A 24,942-nucleotide genomic window follows, 5' to 3' on the forward strand; every position below is an offset into this window, starting at 1 on the left:
AACTCCTTTGAAAGGGAATTGAAAAGGTATTGCTGACTCTTCACTTAAGTATACTCAAGAGTAATATAATTGACAAACCTCCTAATTCAGTCAGAACTGCTTGCTCCTCGAGTTTTTTAATGCTGAATTTTGAGCAAATACTTCCATTGCTGCAGTTTCCATTTTCTGATTGCATGAGTGTTAATTGCTGTTGCTGCACCTGACAACGTTAGATTGTATGACAGTTTTTCCATGTATTTGTGTATTCGGCAGCCATTTCTTTCTTCGTGTACTATTTCTTTAGTGTGAAATAGAAACAAAAGCCAGGCAGGTGTGATAAGCTATTGCTGTGAAATGCTGAGTCTTTCATTTAGCATCAGTGGGAGTTGAGGGACATCACCAATTTGCAAGATCAAAACAGACTTTGTAACTAACTTTGTACACAACTACATAGGTACTAGTTGTGTAATTACCTACAAAAGTAGTGAAATTAATGCTTATTGACAATTAAATATAAAACATCTGTAGGAGACTATAGTAAAATCTGCATTTACTTTAGAAAATACGGACTTGAGGCATTCAAGGAAACTAGATGAAGATGATATTGCCTTTAACGTCATGTATCTTTTGTTTTTCAAAGTTCTCAGAATTGAAGACTAATAGGAAGAATTGGTTGTGATTTTTTTCTCATGGTTAAAAAAATGGGGAAAAAACAAGCCATTTGATTTGCCTTGTAATGGTAAAATAGCAAAAAAGAAAAAAAAGTTGCCCTTTTTAATAAAAACAATGTAGGGCTTGTAGTAATTCCCATATGAACCAACATTTTGTTCATTATTTTTTGTTACTTTATTAAAAGAAAACATGCTGTGCCGCTTAGATTGAATAAAGGAAGCGTACTGTATAGGAGCTTTTGGTTCTCCATACATAGTTTGCATCATGTTGATGTTTGTTTTTTTTAAGCAGCACAGATGACAAAAAAAAAAAAAAAGTAAAGAAAGTATTATTTTTTAAAAACAATTAAATACCAATGTAAATGAAAAAGATGTGCCAGAGATATCTCTGGCTCTCAATCACTATTTCAAATATACCTGCATATCCTGGCTTTTGTGTACAATGCTGTTTTTCTGTTAAGGGTATGTACATAATGATTTCTTGTAAATATATATATATGCATACACACATATACTCTTTGCCAGGACTTCTGATTTATGGAGCAGATTTTTTTCTGAGAATCTTCTTCCTTAGGTGGTGTATCAAAGTGTAAGGTAAGGAAGATGAGTTATAGTGGATAATAGTCTCCACTACACAGTCTACAACTTCCTTGTAAGGGGGTGTCGAGAGGCAGGAGACCTTTTCTCCATTAACACCAGTGACAGGACCCGCGGGAACAGGGTTAAGCTGAGGCAGGGGAAATTTAGGCTTGACATCAGGAGGGGGTTCTTCACAGAGAGGGTGGTTGCACACTGGAACAGGCTCCCCAGGGAAGTGGTCACTGCACCGAGCCTGTCTGAATTTAAGAAGAGATTGGACTGTGCACTTAGTCACATGGTCTGAACTTTTGGGTAGACCTGTGCAGTGGCAAGAGTTGGACCTGATGATCCTTAAGGGTCCCTTCCAACTCAGGATATTCTATGATTCTATGAATATATCTTCTGCATCATCTCTTAGTTTTTCTATTTTGTTGCTTTCACTTTATATTTTAGGAGCTTTATCGTACTGAACAGTTTTAGACAGTTTGGAAGCCACTGAGTTTATTAAATATATGATAATTTCTGCTGTCTCTATATATTATCTGGGGAGGATAGCTGTAAGAGAAGGGCTCTCTTAAAGTTTTCATCAATATTACAAATGTTTGAGCTCTTCGCTGAACATATTGGGGTGTGGTCCTACAGAGCTATTAAGTATTTGGTTAATATCCAAACTTACTGCTGACCAGGTGCCACTGGCCAGAGGAGAGACAGAAACTCTAAATTGGGTCTGAGCTTTCTAAGCATAATTGTCAGGATATTTTAGTCTATGTGATCTGCCTTTTGGTGATCTGTTCTGCCCCTGCTTTGCCTGCCTTTGAGGATGGTGTATACAGTCCTCATGGGAGATAACATTAATGCAAAGTCAGAAAGTGTCTCCGTGTTCAAATACTGGTTAGTGGCTCATGATAAGGAAACAGGAACACTGACCTTATGAGATGAATAGCGTGCCTCCATCTAAGCAAGAAAACATACACATAAAAAGCCAACAACCAAAACAAAACCTGATAACAGGAAACAAACAAACAAAACAAAACACAACAACACCCCTCTTTATCCTTCATTAAAAACACTTGGTTAAAACACTAGTTAATATTACAAAGAATGATTTTGGTACAGTTGAGATTATTTACATTTAGCAGTCAGTGTATTTCTTGAGTGCAGTGTAAATATTTGCTCATGTTATGTTTCCTATCATGGGAATATCTCACGAGGAGAGGTTTGCCATGTTTTATCTCCAGTTCTGTATCTATTGATTGAAAACTTTCCATGCTTATTGGTGTTTTCCAGCGTAATGTGCTCTGATACTGTTTTTCAATAGAACTGTTAAATCTGCTGTGGAATAGCTAGACAGCATGCTGTCTGGCACTTGCCTGTTTGTGAAACCTTTAATGAGAAACTGGTGAGAACTGTGTGTGCTGTGGCTATGTGCAGAAAAGCTCAAAAGCCTTAGCCTAGAATATCTAATCTGAGAATGCTGCAGTATGTAGGCCTAATATTTCACAGGAGAGACATGTAATGTAACAACATATTGTGACTTTTCTGCACTGAATGAAGAAGAAATTTAATTTCATGAAAAAAATCTGTTCAGATACTGTGAGCTTTTGTCCTGCAAGATCTGGTTTCCATTTTTTAAGTGAACTATCATGATTCACAGAGTTTAGGAAATAAGTAAAATAGCTCCCAATCCATTCTGAGGCTCAATTACAATGCCTCTGTGCATTTCTTTTGATTTATTATGGTATCAGGGATTGACAGATGCAATGCAGAAAATTGTCACTTTGAACTTGGTGGCACTGCTTTGTTTAAGCAGCTTCTTGATGAAATTACTTCCTGTCTGGGGAAGGGCTGGTGGAAAAAATCAGTGAAAAATTACTGGGTTCTGTGAAGACAGTATTTTGAAGAAATTGTAATTATACAAAATTTAAAAGTAATGCATTGGAGAAGCAAATGAAGTGAGACAACTTATTTAAGTATTCTATTGGAATTCTGTGTTTTAAGTCTAAATACAAAAGTTAAAAAGCAAGTAAAACACAATGTCATAAGCGATGTGGATAATGTTTTTGTCTGTAGATTGCAGGTGATGAGATGAGAGAGAAATGTGAAATGTGGAAAATAAGCTGAATTTAGAACAGCCACCAAAAAGTATTCTAGCCTGAAATAGACTTTTTTATTTGCTGGGATTTTCAAGGCTGATGAGAGCATAAGGGGTGGGGTAGTGGGAGAGATTTTTTCCATGAGAACATATGCTCAATTTTCTGAATGCTTTTTTGTAGTTATATTCACAGTTGTGTTCTGAAATATTAAAGTCACAATAATAAGGGTTATCTTAAGTCATACGGGTATACATTAAAAGCAATTTCTAAAGTAAGAAAATGTTGAGACAGGCAATTGGGTGTCTGCTTTTTTCTAGTACTATTATATTTTAAAACCCAAAAGAACATTTTCATTCATGGGAAAACACATTCAGTAGATCTGTTGTCTATCCCAGAGCAGACTGAATGAATTTGAGTGACTTTTCCTTTCCAGAGAAATTTTGAGGGAGATGCAGTCTTCATGACATAGGAGCTCCTTTGTGCTCTGGTATATGTACTGTGAGACCTGTACCTTGTGGGCTCCTCCCAAGAGGAAGGATTGTCTCTGTAGTTGTGGGTACAGTGTATACATAGGTCTATACAGCTCTCTGTCCTTCCCATTGTCAGGCTGAAATTTGTCTTTCTACTTGATTACATGTCTTTTTTTTTTTTTTTTTTTCCACCCCTCGCATTATGGGATGGAAGGGTTTTGCTTTAGTTTAACATCCTTAAAATACTGGGGGGAAAAACGGATTGCTTTACAGAATTTATTTGTTTATTTATTTTGCCCATAAGTTAAAATGATGATATAAAAGCAATACAGTTTTCAAGATAGAATCATTTGTGTCTTTCCTGTCCATCTTGGGCTCAAACAGACTGGTTCTTTTCCAGCCAGTCCTGAAGGAAGAGGAGGGTAAAGTGGATGTTTTCCCTTACACCCTCTTTTCTTCCGTGAGTGGATAATGATCTCTGCAGCAATTGTTGAGGCCCTGAGGCTGATATTGCCTATTCTTGTCTCCAGTTCCTGATGTAGAGAGACACCATAGATCTTCCTAAAGCCAGGCTCACTGTATAAGCAATAAGGAGTACAGGATGGTGTAGGTGCCATTCTTCTGTCTTCTGCAAAGCAATGGTAGATGGCTTCTCTGAGACTCTTCACAGCCACAAAGGAATGCTCAAGGTTTAGCCTTAACTTCAGGTGTATGTACTTCCAGGCAAAGGCCCACTTTTATATGCTTTCCTTTTTCAAAGTTGTTTCCGAGGCAGATGGTCCATACAATCAGATTGTAATAGGCAATGAATTGCAAATGAAATAGATAAAAAAACAGATTATTCCTAAACCGGGACTTTCAACTTTGTCTGTGAGCTATCCTTAGTGGCCAGTGAAAGTTAGTAATGTTTGCATTGGAATAATTTTAATGGAGCAGCCTGGGTGCAGTACAAAGAGTTCAGAGTTTCCAAATTATTAATATTGAATGAATACCACTCCCATATTTTTCCTAGCACCCACAGTGGTGTTGTTGACAACATTTCAGTGTAGTGCAGTGCCTTCCACTGATGAGTTTCATGGCTCTTGATGTACCTCTTGGGAAAGACGTGAAAATTCACAGGAATGACCACTGATGTATTATAGTGGTTGAAACAAATTGAACAAGGTGAAACATTTGTGTGAACAAGGTGAAACAGCTGGTTCAGATGCATAATTATAGGTAAAATGAAACAAATGTGTTAGACTGTGCTGGCTAGAACATGTGATGAAAATGTAGTGCATACAAAGCAATTCTTAGAATTTGTGTAAGCCATGTGCTATATGTGTGTAATAACGGGTGGGGGGGGTCAGTGGAGAACTCAGTGTGTTTACAGATACTAACAGTGTCAGCAAACAAGAATGTTTCATGCTGAAATTGGTGAGTATTTAGTACACTAGAGATTACTTAAACAAACAAACAAACAACAAAAAACATTAAGCTTCCTTCTTCCTGTCTCAACACTTCATGATGCAGAATTTTTTTCAGATATTTAGGAAATAATCTATAGATAATGAGGATGTTATGGGAATGGTTAAAGATTAATGGATTTAATTGAATCCATCTTTTGCTCTTCCTCCAATTATATTTGAATTAAATGGTACTAGATCTGATTAATGAGCACCAATTTAATTTATACCATTGATTTTTTGAGACAGATTAGTTTTTTTTTTTTTTTTTAAAATCAGTAGACTTACCATATCCTGAAGTCTTATTTGTATATTGATACTTATGCTGTATAAAGCTAATAAACTTATTCAAACCTTGGTAAATATGTAATAGTAGTATAGTATTTGATAACAGTAAGAACATCTGATCCACATTGGTCTGTTTGGTTAAATAAGTTGTGAAGATAGTTCTATCCCAGTAATATGCATGGGGGGAGAGGGGGATGGAACTCCTTTTATTAATAAAAACCAAGATTATTGTCATGTAACCTTTACTTGAGAAGCTGATTAACAACAAATGTTAGCAAATCAGTACTTAATTTAACAAATAATGTGTTGTAATATTGCATTGTATTGTTTAGGAGGAAATAGTCACTCAAATCAGCTTATATTTTTAAAATTTTTATTCCTAAAATGGTTCTACTGGGTAAAGCTGAGCTATTAGAATGTTGCTTTCTTCCTCCTTTTTCTTATACAAAGTCTGTTTTTTAATCCAAACACAAAATAAAACCCCTGCCCATTTCCTTGTAACATTATATGAAGAGAAAACTAGAGAAAATGCAGAGTCACTGAATTCCTATTTTTATACTGTCTTTTGAAAATGTTATACTGTGTTTTGGGTGGTTCTTAATGCCAGCAACAGCTATTGTTTCTCTCCTTCATGTAATTCCTATGGTCAGTCACTTAAGTCCATTAATTTACCAATTCACATGCATTTTGGGGTCCATGGTGTTTATTGCAACATAAAGCTTGATAAACTTTAAGTCAAAATGTCAAGGTATTTTAACAAGAAAGAAATCAGCATTTTTTTTTTTTTTTTCTGAATGGAACTAGTTTTAAAATGGATTTTATCCAGTCATCCTAAATACAGAATGTATTATAAATTTTAAAAGTAATTACTCCAGGAGAAATGATATGTGCTCATTACTTTCCTCATTGTAAACTTATTTGCCAAATGGGGGGAGCTTACTTATTTTGTAATATCTTTTTTTCCTTCTAGGTATCTGATTTTGGAGGAATAGTTTCTTTGCCTACTGGAAGAATGCAGTGAAACTGCCAATATTTCTAGCTGGAATTATAAGTTTAATATTCACCTCTAGTGTTACTAATTCTTACTAAATAGTACCTCAAAGTAGAATAAAGATGTATGGAAGTGCAAGAACAATCAGCAACTTAGAAGGAAGTCCCTCCAGGTCTCCCCGTTTGCCAAGATCTCCTCGCCTAGGCCACAGGCGAACAAGTAGCGGAGGAGGAGGAGGAACGGGTAAGACGTTATCAATGGAGAACATCCAGTCCCTTAATGCAGCCTATGCAACATCTGGACCAATGTATCTGAGTGACCATGAAGGTGTAGCTTCTACTACTTTCCCAAAGGGCACGATGACTCTTGGAAGGGCTACAAATCGAGCTGTGTATGGTGGTCGAGTCACAGCTATGGGGAGCAGTCCTAATATTGCTTCAGCGGGACTGTCCCACACAGATGTCCTTTCTTACACTGATCAGCATGGAGGACTGACCACATCTTCACACCATCATCACCATCAGGTTCCTTCTATGCTGAGGCAGGTTAGAGACAGTACCATGTTAGACCTGCAGGCTCAGCTTAAGGATCTACAGAGGGAGAATGATCTTCTCAGAAAAGAACTAGACATCAAAGACAGCAAGCTGGGATCCTCCATGAATAGCATCAAAACTTTCTGGAGTCCTGAATTAAAGAAAGAAAGAGTATTGAGAAAGGAAGAAGCAGCCAGAATGTCAGTTCTTAAAGAGCAAATGAGAGTTTCCCATGAAGAAAATCAGGTAAGTAATTCTGTAAGTTTCTTCCAGTTGATTTCATGGCTAAGTACTAGATATTTTGCTTATAATATTGCATCCTACACTGGAACATATTTGACAATAGTAGGAATTTTATGTTCTATCTGCATTGGGCTGTTAAATAGTAGAAAAGGACACTAATAAGAACCTGAATGCAGGCTATAATTTTCTCCATGCAGCACTCTTTCACGTTATAGCTGAAGAGAATGATTGTTTATCACCAGCTTATTTTATTATTTTTGAGACTTCCTGTAGTGTATTTTTTTAGCAACAGTCTAAATATACTCAGCAACCTTTTCTGAAGAGGTGCAGAAGCATTTATACAAAAGTATAAACAAACATCCAGAAGCATATTTTGCATGAACTGTATAGGGATTTAGCTGTCTAGCTTTTTTAAGTTAAAAGATGAGGTGATATAGAAGATTCCATTTTGGAATTTAATAATTCTGCATGTTACAGAATGACATTCTAGTGGTGTTACCAGCAATGCTTCAGAGACCTGTCTTAGAAAAAAACATCTTGTAAATATGTACTTCAAATACTTCTATTTGCAACACAACAATCTCTTCTTAAAGCTATAAAAAGACTAAAGCTATAATGTCACACTTCATGAGACTATTTTATTTCACAAAGTTATATAAAACAGCGGCACTGAGTATATCAAAAAATTATCACATTGCTTTCTCCACGCACTTCTTGGCTGCTGGTCTTATTTAAAACTGCTCCTTTTCAGACCATCTGTTAACTTCCCCCAGACAAAAACACAATCCTGTGTTTCTCTCACTTCCAGATTCCCAATCTAAACTTCTTCACTGGCTGGCAGACAGCAATAACTGAATTAACTTTTAATTTACTTCTGAGTTTCTGATCATCATTACTTTTCACTAAGCTTTCTGATTCTTAGATATTTAGATACATGACATGCCCATGGAACTAATGAGCTTGGTCTTGACTGACACCAGTCATACTGACTGGTTCTTGATCAGGAATTCAGTACTGTGAATGTGAATCCTTACTATGTAAGGAAATAACATAAAACTTCTAAGGTCAGCCCAAAAGTCTTTCTAGCCCACTGTGACAGTACTAGCAACGTCTAAAAGTTCATAGGCTAGAGCAAGTGCATGATGAGAACTCCACCAAGGACTCTTTGATCCAGGTACAGTTTGTGTGCCTAACTCTCAGGGGACTTTTTGAATTAGGCCAGTTTGCTTTTGGACCTACATAAAATTCGAGTGTCCACAGCCTCTTATGAGAGCACATCGTATAGCCTCACATGAAAAACCACTGTCTTGCATTGGATATGGCACTAGATTTTGGCTACTTTACTGACTGCATTTTTCTAGCCCCAGAAGAAGCATTGAGTAGCTGATCTCTCTCCAGTGCTCGTCTCCTTGCCACCTGTGGTTTTATAGCAGCCTATCATCACACTGCTCCCTCAATTCATTTTCATGGAAGAGAATGTTATTCATTTCATAAGTAATTTCTTTGATTTTTCTCTGGATTTTTTTCAGACTTACTATACATTTTTTTGAGGTGTGGAGACCAAAAGTGCTTATGTTTTTCACAATACAGGAGAAAAATAGTTTATGCGCTGATGTTGGTGTTTGTACTGTTATTCTGTATGTCTCTTCCAAGATTTCCCAACATTGCTAGTAAGTACTCAGCTAATGGATTTCAATTAAATTAATATTTTAATGGACTTATAGCTGCAAGATCTCATCAGTGGCTATACTCAGTTCAGATTCCATCTTGTTGAACATGAAGGTAATTTTATTTCATTTGTGTATAATTTCACATGCATCTCATTAAATAGAATCTTTCAGTCCTGTGAAATAAAAGGAACACTGGGGAAAAATATCAGAAAATGAGCAACATTTGATATGGATTTGTCAAAAATCACATCAAACAAGTCTAGTTTTCTTGTATGACAGGAGAACAGGCTTTACGCATAAAAAAAAAGCACTAGTAACATTGTTATGGAAGCTTTTTACACCATCTCTGTTCATCAGTGAGATGAAATTGTTATTGTAAGGATGCCTATCTCATTGGAAGACCGAGTCAGTGTAATTATCAATGATTTATGGTAAAATTTGAAAGACAATGTCTAGTAGGATCTGGCAGGGATCTGTCATGTTTTAGGTTTTAATCAGTGACGTGAATAATGAATATGTTACTCTACCAGATAACGTCAAACAAGGAAGGGCTAAAAACATCCTGGAAAATAGGTTTATAACTGAAAACATTTTTTTTTTTCCAATAGAAGTTTACTTAGAACCAGAGCCTTCTTTAAAAAGTGGTAAGAGCTGCCAAAAAATCTATGCAAAGATTTATGGACGTTAACTAGGACATTTCTGATTTTCTTTTGAAGATAATTTTACATTTGAAGATACGTGCTTTGTGCACCTGGCCTTTGATATTACAACCCAAAGACAAGTTAACTGTATTGTCTTGCTGTTCTTCTCTATCTTTCATTACATTCTCTCTGAGCACAATTAGTATTCTCTATGAGCACAGTTGGTGTTATTCCCTATATGGTTCAATTAGATACAGAAGAGCAGGAAGTACTCGAAAAGTTTTAAACAATTAAAAGTGATTCTTCATCTTGGAATCAACCATTTGAAGTGTCTCAATTGGACATTGCACTTGTTTCAGGTGGTTTATTATTCTTAGAAATCTTACTTGAATATATTATACAGAAGAGTTAATGTTGAAGGTTTCTCTGGAAAGCAGACTGCTAGGAGGTAGATAGAACTGGGAGGACACAAACCTTCTGCAGTGTTAGTTGCTATAATTGCTACCTGTCCCTCAATTTTTTTTTCTTCTCGAAAACCACGTAATTTTAATTTGCTTAATATGTTCTTTGAAAACATATTATAAATTTTGATCTGCCTTTGAAGTTTAATTCCTGCCCTGATACTGCAGGAGTTCTTTGGATTAATACAAAGAACAAGGATAAAAAGGATAGTGAACGGGTCCCCTGAGAGGCTCGTAGGTTTGAATACAAAATCGTTCCTTGCAATAATTTCGGGCATCTGTATCAGCATGAATAACTCTCAGATGCTGCACTTAAGAGAATAGAGCTAATAAAATATAATAATTTAACCAGCAGATAAGAGTATGCATGTTCATAAAATCAGAACTGCAAGTTTAACCACTCAATGTCATTCACATGTTTACATTATTAACACATTTCATTTTAACTTTGATTTGTAGCAAGTATTTAAGTAGAAAACTAGAAGAATTAGAATCATATAATGGTTTGGGTTAGAAGGGACCTTAAAGACCACCTCGTTCCAAACCCCTGCTATGGGCAGGGACATCTTCCACTAGGCCGTGGAATCATCACAGAGTCATAGAACGGCTTGGGTTGGAAGGGACCTTAAAAGCTCTCTATTTCCAATCCCTGCTATAGGCAGGGACGCCACCCACTAGATCAGGCTGCCCAGGGCCTCATCCAGCCTGGTCTTGAAGACCTCCAGGGATGGGGCAGCCATAGCTTCTCTGGGCAGCCTGTGCCAGTGCCTCACCACCGGAGAGAAAGAATTTCCTCCTACTATCTAATCTAAATCCACCCTCTTAGTTTAAAGCATTACTCGTCCTTATTAGTACATGCCTTTACAAAGAATCTGTCTCCTGCTTTCCTATAAGTCCCCCTTTAGATACTGGAAGGCTGAAATGAGTTCTACCTGGACCCTTCTCTTCTCCAGGCTGAACAATCTGAACTCCCTCACCCTGTCCTCATAGGAGAGGAGCTCAAGCCCTCTGATCATCCTCGTGTTCCTCCTCTGGACTTACGCTAACAGGTTCATGTCCATCTTACACTGGGGACCCCAGAGCTGAACGCAGGGCTCCAGATGATGTCTCATGAGGGTAGAGTGGAGGGGGAGAATCCCCTCCTTCAGTCTGCTAGCTACACTTTTGATGCAGCCCAGGATACATCTGGCTTTATGGCCTGCAGGTGCACGTCGCCAGCTCTGGTTGAGCTGCTTGTCCACCACCTCCAAGTCCCTCTCCTCAGAGCTGCTCTCAAAAGAAAATATAATAAGAAATATTCTGAAATGTTTCCCTTCTATGTATTAGTTGTATTAGTAAACTGTATTCCTAGTTAAACATTGATCAGTCTGGTGCATACAGTCTAATTAAAATTATATACCATTCACTTACTTTGTTTTCTGATGCGATACTTTTTATACAAACTGTGTTCTTTTACTTATTTAGCTGCCTTGTAAAAGACAAGGCAGGAAGCAAGGAATACAGTTTAATTTGTTATTAATTTGCTAACTTATCTGGGAACTAGTCAGTAGATTTAAACACATATATGTATAGATTTTAATGTGTTATCTGTATTATGATTTAGTCTGTATTTGTTTAAAATTGTGTGTATATATGTGTGTATATATATATGTGTATATATATATGTGTGTATATATGTGTGTATATATATATATGTGTATATATATGTGTGTGTATATATATAAAACAATGAAACAAAAACCAACCACTCACCCCTTCTTAACTTCTTAATTGTTTCCATGGCTGGGCTCAACCCTACCTAGTTTCAAACCGGCGAATCCATTGCTCAGACCTTGCTGGCATCCTCTAAATTCAAGTCAAAGGAAGCTGAAGATCTGTTATCTCCTCCCACACTAAACTTCTGAGACTGTGTTCTTCAGCTTTTTTTGAGGAAATTTTGTTTATTCCCATTGGAATCCTTGAGTCCGGATCCCAGTGAAATGCTCAAGAATATGCTGGCAATTGAATCATAATTTTGAGTTCCCAGGTATTTTCTTTAATATGCATCTAAGTGTACACTTTATTACTGGTTTCAAAGGTGGGGTTGTTCCTAGATTGTTCCCCATTGTTCCTGGATAGCCAAGGTAGTTAAACGAGTTCTTATGGGATAAAAATTCCTTTCAGGTTGTTTCATTGTCTCTGTATAAATGTGTGCAGGACCACAAAATTCGAATCTTTTTGTGATTATTCATGAAGTATGGGGCTATATACAGAAAGAAAGATAGTAATCTCAGAAATGGAAATTCTCAGTTCATATTTTACTCTGCTTCCTGAGGAGTCTTATGTTAAACTATTTTAATACAAATCAGAAAGAAAACATTACCTGATCCTTCTTACTAAATATGTCTTTCTTGAAGACAAAGTTACCACTTTAAACATTTTCAGCTCAAATCTGTGTTATGGTATTTATGACCAGTGGAAGTACACTTCAAGGTGTCTTTAAAGCCAGTACTTTCAGCATGTTCATTCACCTTATTTTCTGTTTTTGGCTATACTGTTGTTTCCTGCTTTCTTCAGTTTTTTTTCAATGCTCTTTGTTAAAGAATGCATGTATGTTTGTTGATTTAAAAAAAAAAAAAACACTTTGTTTTTACTTTATTTTTGATGTTACCTTCACTGTTTCCTTCATTTAAATTGACTTACATTGGTGGCAATTTAGGTAAGTGCAAAATATTTCTTTTTTTTTTTTTTAAACAAGACAAAGTTTGTGTAATGGATTAAACAGTTATAGAGCAAAAGTTTATTATCTGAAGATGAAAGCAGAGTGAAACAGAAGTACATCAGTATTTCTTTTTATGAATTTGAAAATCAAAACATGTTTCTGTCAATTGGAGGGGAGCTAACATAGGAGGGCTGCTCTGATGAGGAATGAGAATACACAGGCAGAGCATTGCGGAGTGAGTCAGCTGCACCAGAAGTGTGTGTCTTGGCTTTTGTGCTACTGCCGCTGACAGTGAGGAAAGAGCTGTTAGCTTGGTGGTGGCAGATGGGAAAGGGTAAAGGGGTGATCATACTACTGTAGATGTCTAAGGAACTTTTGAGGAAGCAGCAACCCAAGAGGCTAAGAATGAATTGGGAATGTTTTTTTTTTTTTTTTTTTTTTTTTTACCATATTAAAATGTCTGTTTTTTTTAAATACCTGAAGCTTAGGAAGTTCTGAGCTAGAAAAATAATAAGGGGAATTTGTTTCTGGGTGTGTAAGTGCTTGCTTTGGTCTTGACTGAAGCCTTTTGGTATTATTCTGGCTTAGAAAATAAAGCAAGTGTATATGTTATATAGTAGAAACCAGTATTTCCAGTTTTATGAAAATTACCACACTGTAATGGTTGTTTGAAGGGGACAGTAATAAGTTACATGCTTTCTGTGTGTTTTTGAGATATAAAGAGATCTGAGGAAAGCAAGTGTTGTCTTGTTCTGTTCCCCCCATTGTATAAGAGTATGAATTTTATTTCTACCTGCTTTAGTCAGTTAGGTCACCTTTTTTGTTGCCTTTTTTTTTTTTAATGCAAAATGTAACTCATTCACAATTATGCCTGTGCCAAGGTGCTAGCATGGAAAAAGTTTTTTCCAATTGCATCTTGAAGTTTTAGAATAAGTGTCAAATGATGAGTGTTGGTGAGTGTTCCTTATGAAAAAGTATAAACAAGGCTAGTTATGTTTTAAGGAGAGAGAAATTGACTGTGGAGCTGAAACAGCATTTCAGTTAAAGATGTTTGGAACTGTATAATGCTGTGTGACTCAGAATTGTTCTCTCATCAGTTTTGAACACATTCACATCCAGTGTTCATTTCTTATATGTTGTTATATTTGGTGCCACATCCCTGAGATATTACCAGCTGTTGCTGCTCCTGTGTATTGTGTGTGTGTTTTTTGTGTGTGTGTATGTGTGTCCTGTAATAGTGATGATCATCTGCTGCTGAATTTAGTAATTGCATCCTGCTAAATTTCCCTTGGAGCTTCAGGTGGATACTGCATTCTGTGTCCCCCATCCTGACATATTCCAGAGTCTGACACTGCTGCTCTGCAGTGGTCATCTGGTGTGTTGCTGTGTGGGTAAAACTCTTTGTACAGAAGCCAGGATTCTGATGGGGTCTCAGAGGATGACCACTTTAAGAAATATAGATCTAGCAGGAAGTAGGTTGGGATAAACTGCAGTTATCCCTCCACTAGGCTTGTAACACTGCTTGAAGGTATTCCTCCAGTAGATACTAATAAAGCATACATCAAGCATGGCAGCTACCGCTTTTTGCCTCTTCCTGCCTTAAATTAGGATGAGTCCTGAGCAAGTATTCAAGTAGAGTACTTTAAGCTGTCAGAATCCCTTAAAAGAGATGGGGAGAGAGGTAACTATTATGTCGATAAACCAGTTCGAGTTTTGTTAAGAGTGAGAAGTATTGGATACATCACATAACTAGTAAACTACTTGATAACACAGGAATTCATTTTTAAAGTAAGGTTTATAAAAGATAAAGTCTCCTGAAATAGCTAACTAAACATTTAATCTCATGAATGATACAATGGTTTACAGAGATCATATATGATACATCAAACGTTATCCTTGATAAACTTATTTTCTGTTGATTCTGATGGAGCCTGTGGTTTTGTGCTTTTTAAATTTTATTTCTTTTAGCTTCTGTAAACTGGTTTCTTTCCAGACTTTAGAACTTTAAATAAAAAAAATGCTCTGGATGACTCTCCTCAGAATTTTCTGTCATTTGAAGTGGGAGAGAGAAAGGGGAGGGGGAAGTAGTGAAAAAGTGAGTCACTCTTTTTTCTTTATGCATTTTTAGTCTTTACTATTTCAGATACTGTTCCTCACTTTGAATTTTCAGATTTCATTTTCAATTTTCTGGGAGTTGTACCCAACAGCTGCTAGGCAGTTGGCGATGCCACGTTGTCGTGGTTTAAACCCGGCCGGCAGCTAAACACCACGCAGCCGTTTGCTCACCCTCCCCTCCCTCTCTGGGACGGGGGAGAGAAATGAAAGTGAAGCCCGTGAGTTGAGATAAAGACAGTTTAATAAGACAGGAAAATAATAATAACAACAACAATAATAATAATATAATACAATGGTGATAATAGTACTACTACTAATAATATGTACAAACAAGTGATGCACAATGCAATTGCTCACCACCCGCTGACCGATGCCCAGCCTAATCCCGAGCAGTCCCGCCCCCTCCCCCCCGGCTAGCCACCCCTATATATTGTTTAGCCTGACGTCAGATGCTATGGAATACCCCTTTGGCTAGTTTGGGTCACCTGTCCTGGGTCTGTCCCCTCCCAGCTCTTACTGCACCCCCAGCCTGCCTGTTGGCAGGACAGAGCAAAAGGCTGAGATGTCCTTGGCTTGGTATAAGCACTGCTCTGCAACAATTAAAACACCAGGGGTGTTATCAGCACTCTTCTCATCCTAAGCCAAAACACAGCATTCCACCAGCTACTAGGAAGAAAATTCTGTTCTAACTGAAACCAGGACACACGTTCAAATAGTCTGCAATAGGGAACTCCATCCTCTAGGTTATCTTGGAAAAACATGAGCCTTTTGGTTGTGCTGCAGAGCATTATTTTTGTACATGCATATGATTTAAAGATAAACCTGCATGCCGCTTCCTAACCTTTCTGTTTCGTTATGCTTCTGAGTTCAGAAGATGCACTTCAGACTGGTGGCACTGTTTGTGTTGGTGGGAGGGCAGTATGGGGAATAAAAGCGTTGCAGTGACTTAATCTGTTGGTTGCCGATTAAAAAAATACAAATATCTGCATGTTATGGAGTTGTATTAACACTATACAGGTTCAAATGCTGAATTTTACCTGTTATTTGCTGTTTAAGGTGTCTAACGCAGTACCTGACTATAATACTATGTATTTCCCTGGTGCCAAAGAGTCAGTCATAAAAGCTGTCAGTTTCAAGAATAGAAACTGTTACTTGAATTTATTGCTGGAATACGTCTCAGTTGAGTTAGCAAGGAAATCAACGTTTGGGAGCTCTATGTATATTTTGTGGGAGATAACTTTTGCATCTAGTGGGAGCAAGTAACTCTTTTGAATTCAGTAATTTGGGAATATTTGGCCTGTAGGGGGGAGAAATTGTACTTACAGTTTGAATTTCCCTAGGCATCTGTCACAATGTAGTTATTGTTCTTACTCTTGGCATTTGAAGATAATATACAAAGCTAACAAAACACATGAAAAGAAGGCTGTCGATTTCATGTGAAGGTCTCTTTGAACCCTAAAGGGAAAGGAATAAATGATGTTTTTGCCAAAAGGAAAATCCTGAGACAAATCAATGTAAAGGTTTCAGCATCTGAGACTCAAAGAGCACTGAGGTCTTGTAAGGTAACCTCTGTTGCATTTCCATCTATAATTGAATGTGTGAGAGTTCTCCAGTACATCACTTTTTTGTCCAAGAAAAGCACAGGTCAGCAGAAACTAGAGAGTAATCAGCACACATTAAGATGTAGCTTCAGAGGAGCTACAGTAAACCATGAAATAATGTCTGCTTTTTGCACAGACCCAAATCTTCCATTTAAATGACTGAAATACTAATTGTAGAGAATACAATTCTCATTACAAAATGTCTTTATCAAAGAAAAATAGCATTGAAAGAGGCAATGGGTTGTGCTTTGAAAATTAATTACCAAGTATAAATATTTTCTATGTATTTAATGTTTTAAATCATCTTAACTGATGCTGCAAATCTTTTTCAATTTGTAGGTAAAAAGACTGAAATAATAGTCTTGCTAGTGAGGTTATTTTTGAGACTGTCTTTCCTCTGTGTGGTGTTAACTTCAGATACCTAATAATTACCATTAAAGCAAAACAAATAATTTACTGAAAAAAATGCCCTAAAATCATGCTATTGTATTTCTACTCAATACAGTTCATGGAATCACAGAATGGACTGGGTTGAAAGGGACCTTAAAGACCACCTAATTCCAACCCCCCACTATGGGCAGGGACACTTTCCACTAGAGTTGGAGATTTAATCTCCACCTTCCATAGTTGCAGGTGGAGATGAAATAGCGCTATACCAAAACATGAATCAAAAGTTTTAATACAAACTTGAACATATTTTGGAGTCCATAGGTGTGTGACAAAAGCCTACTGGTTTATTAAGTAAGAGTATCTATAACTGTGTTTACAGAATTATACATATGCTGCTATTCAGAATGTTTTCTGCTCATAGAGAATGCTGTATTTCTTCACTGTATGAGAACAATCATTAATGTTATTTAATATGTTTGTATTTAATAATATAGCTTTGTATATTCTGAGTTTACTTGAAATATGGATATACATTTCATATACCTGAAGTGTGGACAGCTGCGTAACTGTTAAACCGTGTGAATAATGTAGTACGTTTAGTTTATTAGACTTCTGTCTTCAGATTCCATAGTGGAGTTAAGGAGGGGAGGAGGGAACTACAGGGGAAAAAAGCACGTAAATTGCTTAAGAAAGCATTCTTTATCCTGTTCAGGCAGTTCATTCCCTGAAGAGGCAAAGCTGTCAGAATGAGAATTTGAACAATTAGACGAGAATACTCATGATAGGCTTTTCCACCTGACTACACTGCATTTATGATTGACTTCAGAACTGCAAAATGAGCCAGTAGTGCCAGTTTGGTCAAGTCCAAGAAAAAAATATTTCTATATAATATTTTAGAGAAGAGTTTTTCTTGAGTGTATAAGTATAACCATAAAACAGTAATGAAAGCCATCAGTACTAAAAATTCTAGGTTAAATAGGCTGTTATCCTTTTCAGAACTCAGGCCATGTGTAATGCAGTGCTTCACTGTGAAGAGAACTGCTGCTATCTATGGCTAAGCATGCAATAGAGTATCAGAAGGAAGGTTATGCAAGTTTATAGTAAAATAAAATTATCTTTAAGAACATATTTTTCCGTATTGTTTCAACTAGTAAGTCCTCTTAATTTCAGAGTGGCTTAGCAACGAAGTGGTAATGACGTGCAGAAAAGACTCCACAACCATAGGGTTGTTAAGTAGGTATACTTTATTGCAGGGCACCAGGTGCACTGGGAATAGCTTCCCTCAAAAAGGTGCGCGCCTGCCCGGTCATCCCTCACAACTTTATACATGAATACTGTTATATATTACATGAGCTCTAATACATATTCATTAATTTCCCCGAAAAGGCAGACCTCTTCCAAGTACTCATTTCCATACTCCCCGCTGTTAGCTCCTTCAGATTGCGCCTGCGCAGTGTAGCCTGGTGGTCATGGGCAGGGGTCTTTCAGGATGAAGGCAACGAGGAAGAGGAGGATAAACTTTTTACCTTTCTGGACTTTGACCTGCTGTTGGACAGTATTTAGAAGTTTTTTGTTTATCTTTGCGTTGTTTCCTGCCAACAAGTTGTTCATCCTTCCCTAATGAGTTGTTCGTCCTTCTCTCATCTATTGGCCTTGAGCGATATCTTCTTTTTTACATCTGCTTCTCCTAAGGTTCTCATCTACATCCCTGTAATTAGGATGTTGTTAGGTTCCCATCCACATGCCCGATAATTAGGATACTTTACCATATATGAAGCTAAATATTAATTTGGATAAGTTATAGCATCTTCCCCATCTCAGTAAGAGTTGATCCAGCTAAAAACTGTATTTGAAAAATTACAGTTCCAAAAACTGTTTGTTTCCCAGATGTGCTCAATTAAATTTGTTTCTAAATGTCTGAGGTAGAATCTACTCATTATTCCTTGAACTATGCTTCTGTGATAAATCTGGGAATAAAATTTGCATGTGTATACAATTGAATCCCATATTTATTAACTTTTGAATTCTATGGCAAATTGTGATATGTGGTAGGGTGTTTTTAATATTTCAGATATTATACCATATCTCAATTAAAAAAAAAATACAAGTAGTAGTTAGATAAAGCATCTTTGCCTTGCACCAAGTTGGTCCTGACTTGTATTATCATTTGGTGTGGCTGTGTTTCCTTCCCTCTCCTCTTCCTCCCCCTGCTGCCACATACACACACTCATTCTATACGTTTTTGTATGTATCCGCCAGTGTTGGAGAATGGTATCCATGCCCAGCTGGCATTATTTCAGGTACACTTTCTCAGTCCAACTGGGACCGAAAATTTAAAGTTTGTGATCTTATGAAACTTATCACTGTACATAGTGCCTGTCTGTAGAAAGTCCAATCATGCTTTATGGATTTAATGGAATCATAGAATCATTATGGTTGAAAAAGACCTCTGAGATAGTGTAGTCCAACCATCACCCTCCTACCAATGTCACCCACTAAACAACATCCCTAAGCACCACGTCCAGTCTTTACTTGAACACCCCCAGGGGCGGTGACCACCTCCCTTGGCAACCTGTTCCAACACCTGGCTACTCTTTCTGAGAAAAAATGTCTCCTCATTTCCAACCTAAACCTTCCTGGCTCAACTTGAGGCTATTCCCTCTTGTCTTGTCACTAGGAATTTCATTGCATTCCTTTAGCTTTTGGTCATCTGTTAGGAATGCATAATGCAGCATATGGAGTTTTGTTTAAAGAACGCTTCATTTTATCTCAAATTCTCCTTTCTGTATTTGCCTTTTGTTTTAATAATCAAACCCAAAAGCTTACTTGCTTTGATGCATGTGTGGTTTAATATCTGATCTTTGCTGTCAATATTTTTCTGCAGGTCTTTGGATTTTAGTGAGAGGCTCACAGACATTTACAAAGCTACTTAATCTTTGAACAAACCAGCAGTCTTGCACTTGGTTCTCCTGCTGCTTTTCCCAGTATTTGGTTGGCGTTTGTATGTCAGCCTAATGTGCTACATTAATGTGTTGGTATAATTTTCAGCTGGATCACTTAATTGACCAGTCAATTAAGTGATCCAGCTGAATGAAGTGTTGCTGGTGTAAATGAGGTAGAGTGTTGAGTGGCCAAGAGTTGGAGATAATGGTGGGGTCTCAAATTCTGGCAGCAGCTCCAATTCTGCATTTAAATCTCCATGCTACTGAGTGCCTTTTGCACTTAAGTAGTTTTTTGAAAGGAAAAAGGAATATTAAACAGCAATATTTTTTTTTTTTTTTTTTTTTTTTTTCCCCAGACATACCTCAGTGTGTACAGAGAATAATACTTGAATTTATTTTTTTCTTGCATATTTGCCTTATGAGAAAATACTGAAATCAGTTGTAAGTATGTACTGACATTGTTGCCTGACTGTGGTGTGCAAACCGTGTAACTGAATTAAGTTTTCTTTGGCAGGTCAGTGGCACTTTTTAGCTCGTGTTGCTTTTTGTTTGCCATGGACACTTAATTTCCACATCTCTATAAATGTTTTTATTCTATCTTCATATAACCTGAAGATTTTTTTTAGTGACTTGAGGAAGATCATTCTTTCTCCACTGCAGTGGTAAAATCTGTGGTGGTTTTTTTTTTTTCTTTAATCCTGGCTTAATAGTGTTTTCAACAGATTTAATTCTTTCAGCTTTGAAGGTTTCCCATACATTTTTTTCCTAGAACTAAGCAATCATTTCATTTTAATAAAGAATTGTCTTAACAGATGAGGAATTCTAAAATGTGTAGGAACAAACTTTTTTATATGCAAAAGTCTAGTAAATATATTTTGTAATTAAGTATGTATCTTCTTTATCTTATTTATTCATTGATTCATTTTTACCAGATGGTAGAAAATTCTGGAAAGCACAAAGCAGGGTTTGCTGCTGTTTCTCAGCTCAGCTAGCAGAATGCCACTGGGAAGATTGCGTGTGATCAAGAAGAGTGAATCAGTCTGTATAAACTCCTTATTTATACCATTTACACATCTTACACTCTCAGTATTATCCTGTCCTTTTCTGTTGTGCTGTTCAGCTGTGACTGTGCATTTTCTTTGACTTTTAAGTTTAAATCTTGAAGGTCTGTGTTACCTTGAGGTAGTAATTCTGCATGCTCAAGCATGGCCACTTTTTTTTTTGTCAGTTTTACAAACTCAAGCATTTAATTACAAAATAAATAAATAAATAAATAGTTTCCTTTTCAGCTTTGATGCTTTGAATACCGTGGCTGTTATGAGCAATGTTTCTTTCTGTTTAACTGGAGTTTCTTTCAGTAGGAGGAAATAAGGTGCCCTCTATTGTGGTAAAAGTATTTAAGAAATAAATAATTCTATAGTCCTTAACATACTCTCAAACTCACTTTTACTTTTGCAACAGAATTAATAACCAGTTTTTAATTCAGAAAAAAATAAAATACAAAAATGTGAGTTGCTTTTACCTTCCTACCAGAGGTTTTGTTTGTCAAATCACATGAACTGTACTAGGCACGAGTCATTCCAGTTTACTCTTGGGGCTTAAGTGGCTCTGTCCTATACCTGACCAAACCCATACCTGAGGGTTGTAAATGGCTATGCTGAGTTCATGGCTGCCAAATTTTGTGGAGTAAGGTTGTTTGCAGCGAGACTGTGAAAAAGCTGTAGTTAAATCATCAATAATATAGGGAGGAAACCAAGCAAAGATCTTTCTGTGGTGCAGGGGGTGGGGAGGGAATTCTGCAAGGAAAACCTGACCTGGAAGAACTGACCTGGAAGAATTTTTGGGAAAACAAAACAAAACAAAACAAAACAAAACCTGGGGAAACTACATATCAGAACTGGAACTATGGTTACTGATGCATACACTGCTTAAATGTTAGACAGTACTTTTTGTCCTCTTTTTCTTTGTGACAGAACTCAGGATAAGGTGATATTATACTGCTCAGTAGACTAGAAGTTTCTGCTCATTTTTTTTTCTTGGTATTTTATTTCCTACTGTTGCAGATTTCTGCTTTTGAGCAGCTTAGTCTAAAGATATAATTGCTGAAACAAAGTGTTATGACAATAATTATATGCTGTTTTGAATATATGTTTCTGCTGAACCATGGTAGATGCTCTTTCTTAATACAGGTTTTAAATACACTTTATAGCTTACACTCTCACAAGACACCACTATTACATTATGACTCTCTGGGAGATATCATTGTCTTCTCTTAGGTCAGGAAAAATGATCTTCTGTTGAAGAATTAGTAGTATAAGAAAGATGAACGTAAATGGCTATTAGGAGAAAAAAGCACTTTGAAAGAAAGCTGCAGCAGAAGACTGGGTTGAAGGGAAGCACTTCAGTTTATGGAAAATGTGCATACATCTTGTTATATCTCTCAAACAAGATGCTGTTGTGGTTTTGGTGTGAAACAGTGCTCATGCTTTTTAAAATACAAAATATAGCAGTTATACAAAAAAAAACAAATACAAAAAAGCAGTTTAAATCAAGAAGCTGACCACCTATAAATAATTGGGGAAGTCTCTGACACCCTTTTAAGCTGCATTTTTAATAGTTTGTTGTTTTATATGGGCCATGTTTCTCCAAGTAATTTCAAGTGGTGTGGGTTACAAATGCAAGAGGGAATCAAAGGATGTGTGTGACTTGTTTTTTACTGAAGTTATCATATGCAGCTATTGCTTAAATGCTATATCTCACACCTATAAGAGTTTTTTCAAATAATTTGTAGGACTATTCTTATTGGTAGATGTAAAGAAAGTAATTTGCCCTTGTTAAAGTGACTTAATTGTGACACAATAATGCTCTTACTCCAAAATCCTTACTTGAACAAAATGGTCGATTTATTTATTGGGTTGGTTGATGACATCTTAGAAGTGTACCAGATCCTCATGCCCAATTATCTGCACCTTATTAATGATTTCTGATGGGATCATTTGATATGGAAGGATTGCTTTAGTGGTATTGTTTCCAAAGGAATATTCTCTGCTTCACCCTCATGGCTTTATTACAAAGCATATGGAGGTTTTCAGTAGAGCCTAAGTATCACAGTCTACTTGTGTTTAAGTTGAAAGATGTGTTTAGTTAGCCTCTTGGGAGCTACGTGTTGTCTAATAGCTCATGCAGTTGTCTCTGTTAAACTTCATTCTAAACTTGTTTGTATATTCTTTCCCCAATTTAATGGTATTACAGATGTTACTGTCATAAGAAATTTTGAACTGCTGAATGATTAATGAACATTACTTTTGTATGCTGAGTGGAAATTTTGAAACATGATATATCTGGGAATACACAAGTTGCTGAAAAAATATGGGAAGATGTCCTTTTTCTGTTTAAGGTGTTTCTGTTCTTTAAACCTCTCTATTCTGATTTTTTTCTTCCTTGTTTTTTTTTTTTTTTTCTTTTTATTCTTAATTTTTCTAATTCAATTATTTTAATATTAGATTTTGAAGTATGTGTTAAGACAACATTAAATTTCAACATTTCTGTATAAAACGCAGTAAGATGTGTAGCTTATTGAAACTATAAGAACATCTTCAGAACTTATTTTTGTGTATCGAGGGACTGACTATTATAGTTCCTCACTTATTTTAATTGGTATTGTATCACCTGTAGTCTAGAAGACTTGGCTTGCTTTTGCAAGTTTTATGTGGCAGTTTGAGGAATCATTTTGTGTGTGTGCAGCTGGTGGGTTGTGGTGCCTTTTTTTTGTTGTTCTAGCTCTGGTGGGAATTTCAAATTTTGAAAAGACTGAAACCTCAGTATTTAGTATTGTACTTCCAGGCCTTCTGTGGTGTCCTTTGCGCTTGTTTTGAGATGAGATGTATCTGAGGCAACAAGAAGTTCCTGCCAGTTATACAAGGTTAGAAGTTGTGATTGTTAACTTTCATTTGTTGATATTGAGCATTGGAGGTGGCTCTCACTAGGCATTGCATTCCTATATAGTTATTAGCTCATCCAATGAGTCCAATTCCAGTGTTTACTGACAATTAAGATCAGAAATTACAAAAAAAAGCTCTGTTAAGGCAAACCCACTGCTCAAGTCAAGGTGGTATTTGCAGAAGGGAGTTGATTCTATAGTTTAGAGGTGAGACTGTAACTTCCAGTTAAGTCCTGGAAGTCAAGCTAAGATGAGAAGGACCTGGGAGTAATGGTTGATAGTTGGCTGAATATTGAGCCAGCAGTGTGCTCAGGTGGCCAAGAAGGCCAACAGCATCCTGGCTTGCATAAGAAACAGTGTGGCCAGCAGGGCTAGGGAGGTGATTGTCCCCCTGTACTTGGCTCTGGTGAGGCCACACCTCGAGTACTGTGTTCAGTTTTGGGCCCCTCGCTACAAGAAGGACATGGAGGTGCTCAAGTGAGTCCAGAGAAGGGCGACGAAGCTGGTGAGGGGCCTGGAGAACAAGTCTTATGAGGAGCGGCTGAGGGAGCTGAGTTTATTCAGCCTGGAGAAGAGGAGGCTCAGGGGTGACCATATCGATCTCTGTAAGTACATTAAAGGAGGCTGTAATGAGGTGGGGGTTGGTCTATTCTTGCATGTGCCTGGTGACAGGACAAGGGGGAATGGGCTAAAGTTGCGCCAGGGGAGTTTTAGGTTGGATGTTAGGAAGAACTTCTTTACTGAGAGGGTTGTTAGGCATTGGAATGGGCTGCCCAGGGAAGTGGTGGAGTCCCATCACTGGAAGTCTTTAAAAGATGCTTAGATGCAGAGCTTAGGGATATGGTTTAGTAGAGGACTGGTTAGTGTTAGGTCAGAGGTTGGACTCGATGATCTTGAGGTCTCTTCCAACCTAGAAATTCTGTGATTCTGTGATCTCTTGCAGCTTATCTGTCCCTTATGGTGAGCTGCTGCATTCTGTAAGCTGAAACGCAGCTACGTTAATAAAGTATGAGTGATGTCTCATGATTTGCGATGAAATGGATCAAAATAATAAGATATTTTGATAAGTGTTAGAAAATATATCACAGGAATATGGAGGCACTTTTCAGATATCTCTTAGCTGAAATCCTCTTTTACACTGGCTGCTTTGAATCTTAGGCATCTCTGCTCTTTGCTTCCATTAGATGGT

At 37.0% G+C, this 24,942-nt stretch overlaps 1 protein-coding gene across 7 annotated transcripts in view; it reads left to right on the forward strand.

Annotated features, from left to right (window-relative positions):
• Positions 1 to 24,942, forward strand: part of ERC2 (ELKS/RAB6-interacting/CAST family member 2) — a 551,904-nt gene that overhangs the window by 16,765 nt on the left and 510,197 nt on the right. For all 7 annotated transcript variants that reach the window (XR_004253689.1, XR_004253691.1, XR_004253692.1 and 4 more), the window contains exon 2: positions 6,496 to 7,295. Coding sequence is in view for 1 of the 7 variants with exons in the window: in XM_032193894.1 (XP_032049785.1) it covers positions 6,639 to 7,295 (657 nt within the window). In the remaining 6 variants the exon portion in view is untranslated. The remainder of the gene's footprint in view (positions 1 to 6,495; positions 7,296 to 24,942) is intronic.

This window comes from Aythya fuligula, chromosome 10 (genome assembly GCF_009819795.1).
Source record: "Aythya fuligula isolate bAytFul2 chromosome 10, bAytFul2.pri, whole genome shotgun sequence".
NCBI classification, from domain to species: Eukaryota; Metazoa; Chordata; class Aves; order Anseriformes; family Anatidae; genus Aythya; species Aythya fuligula.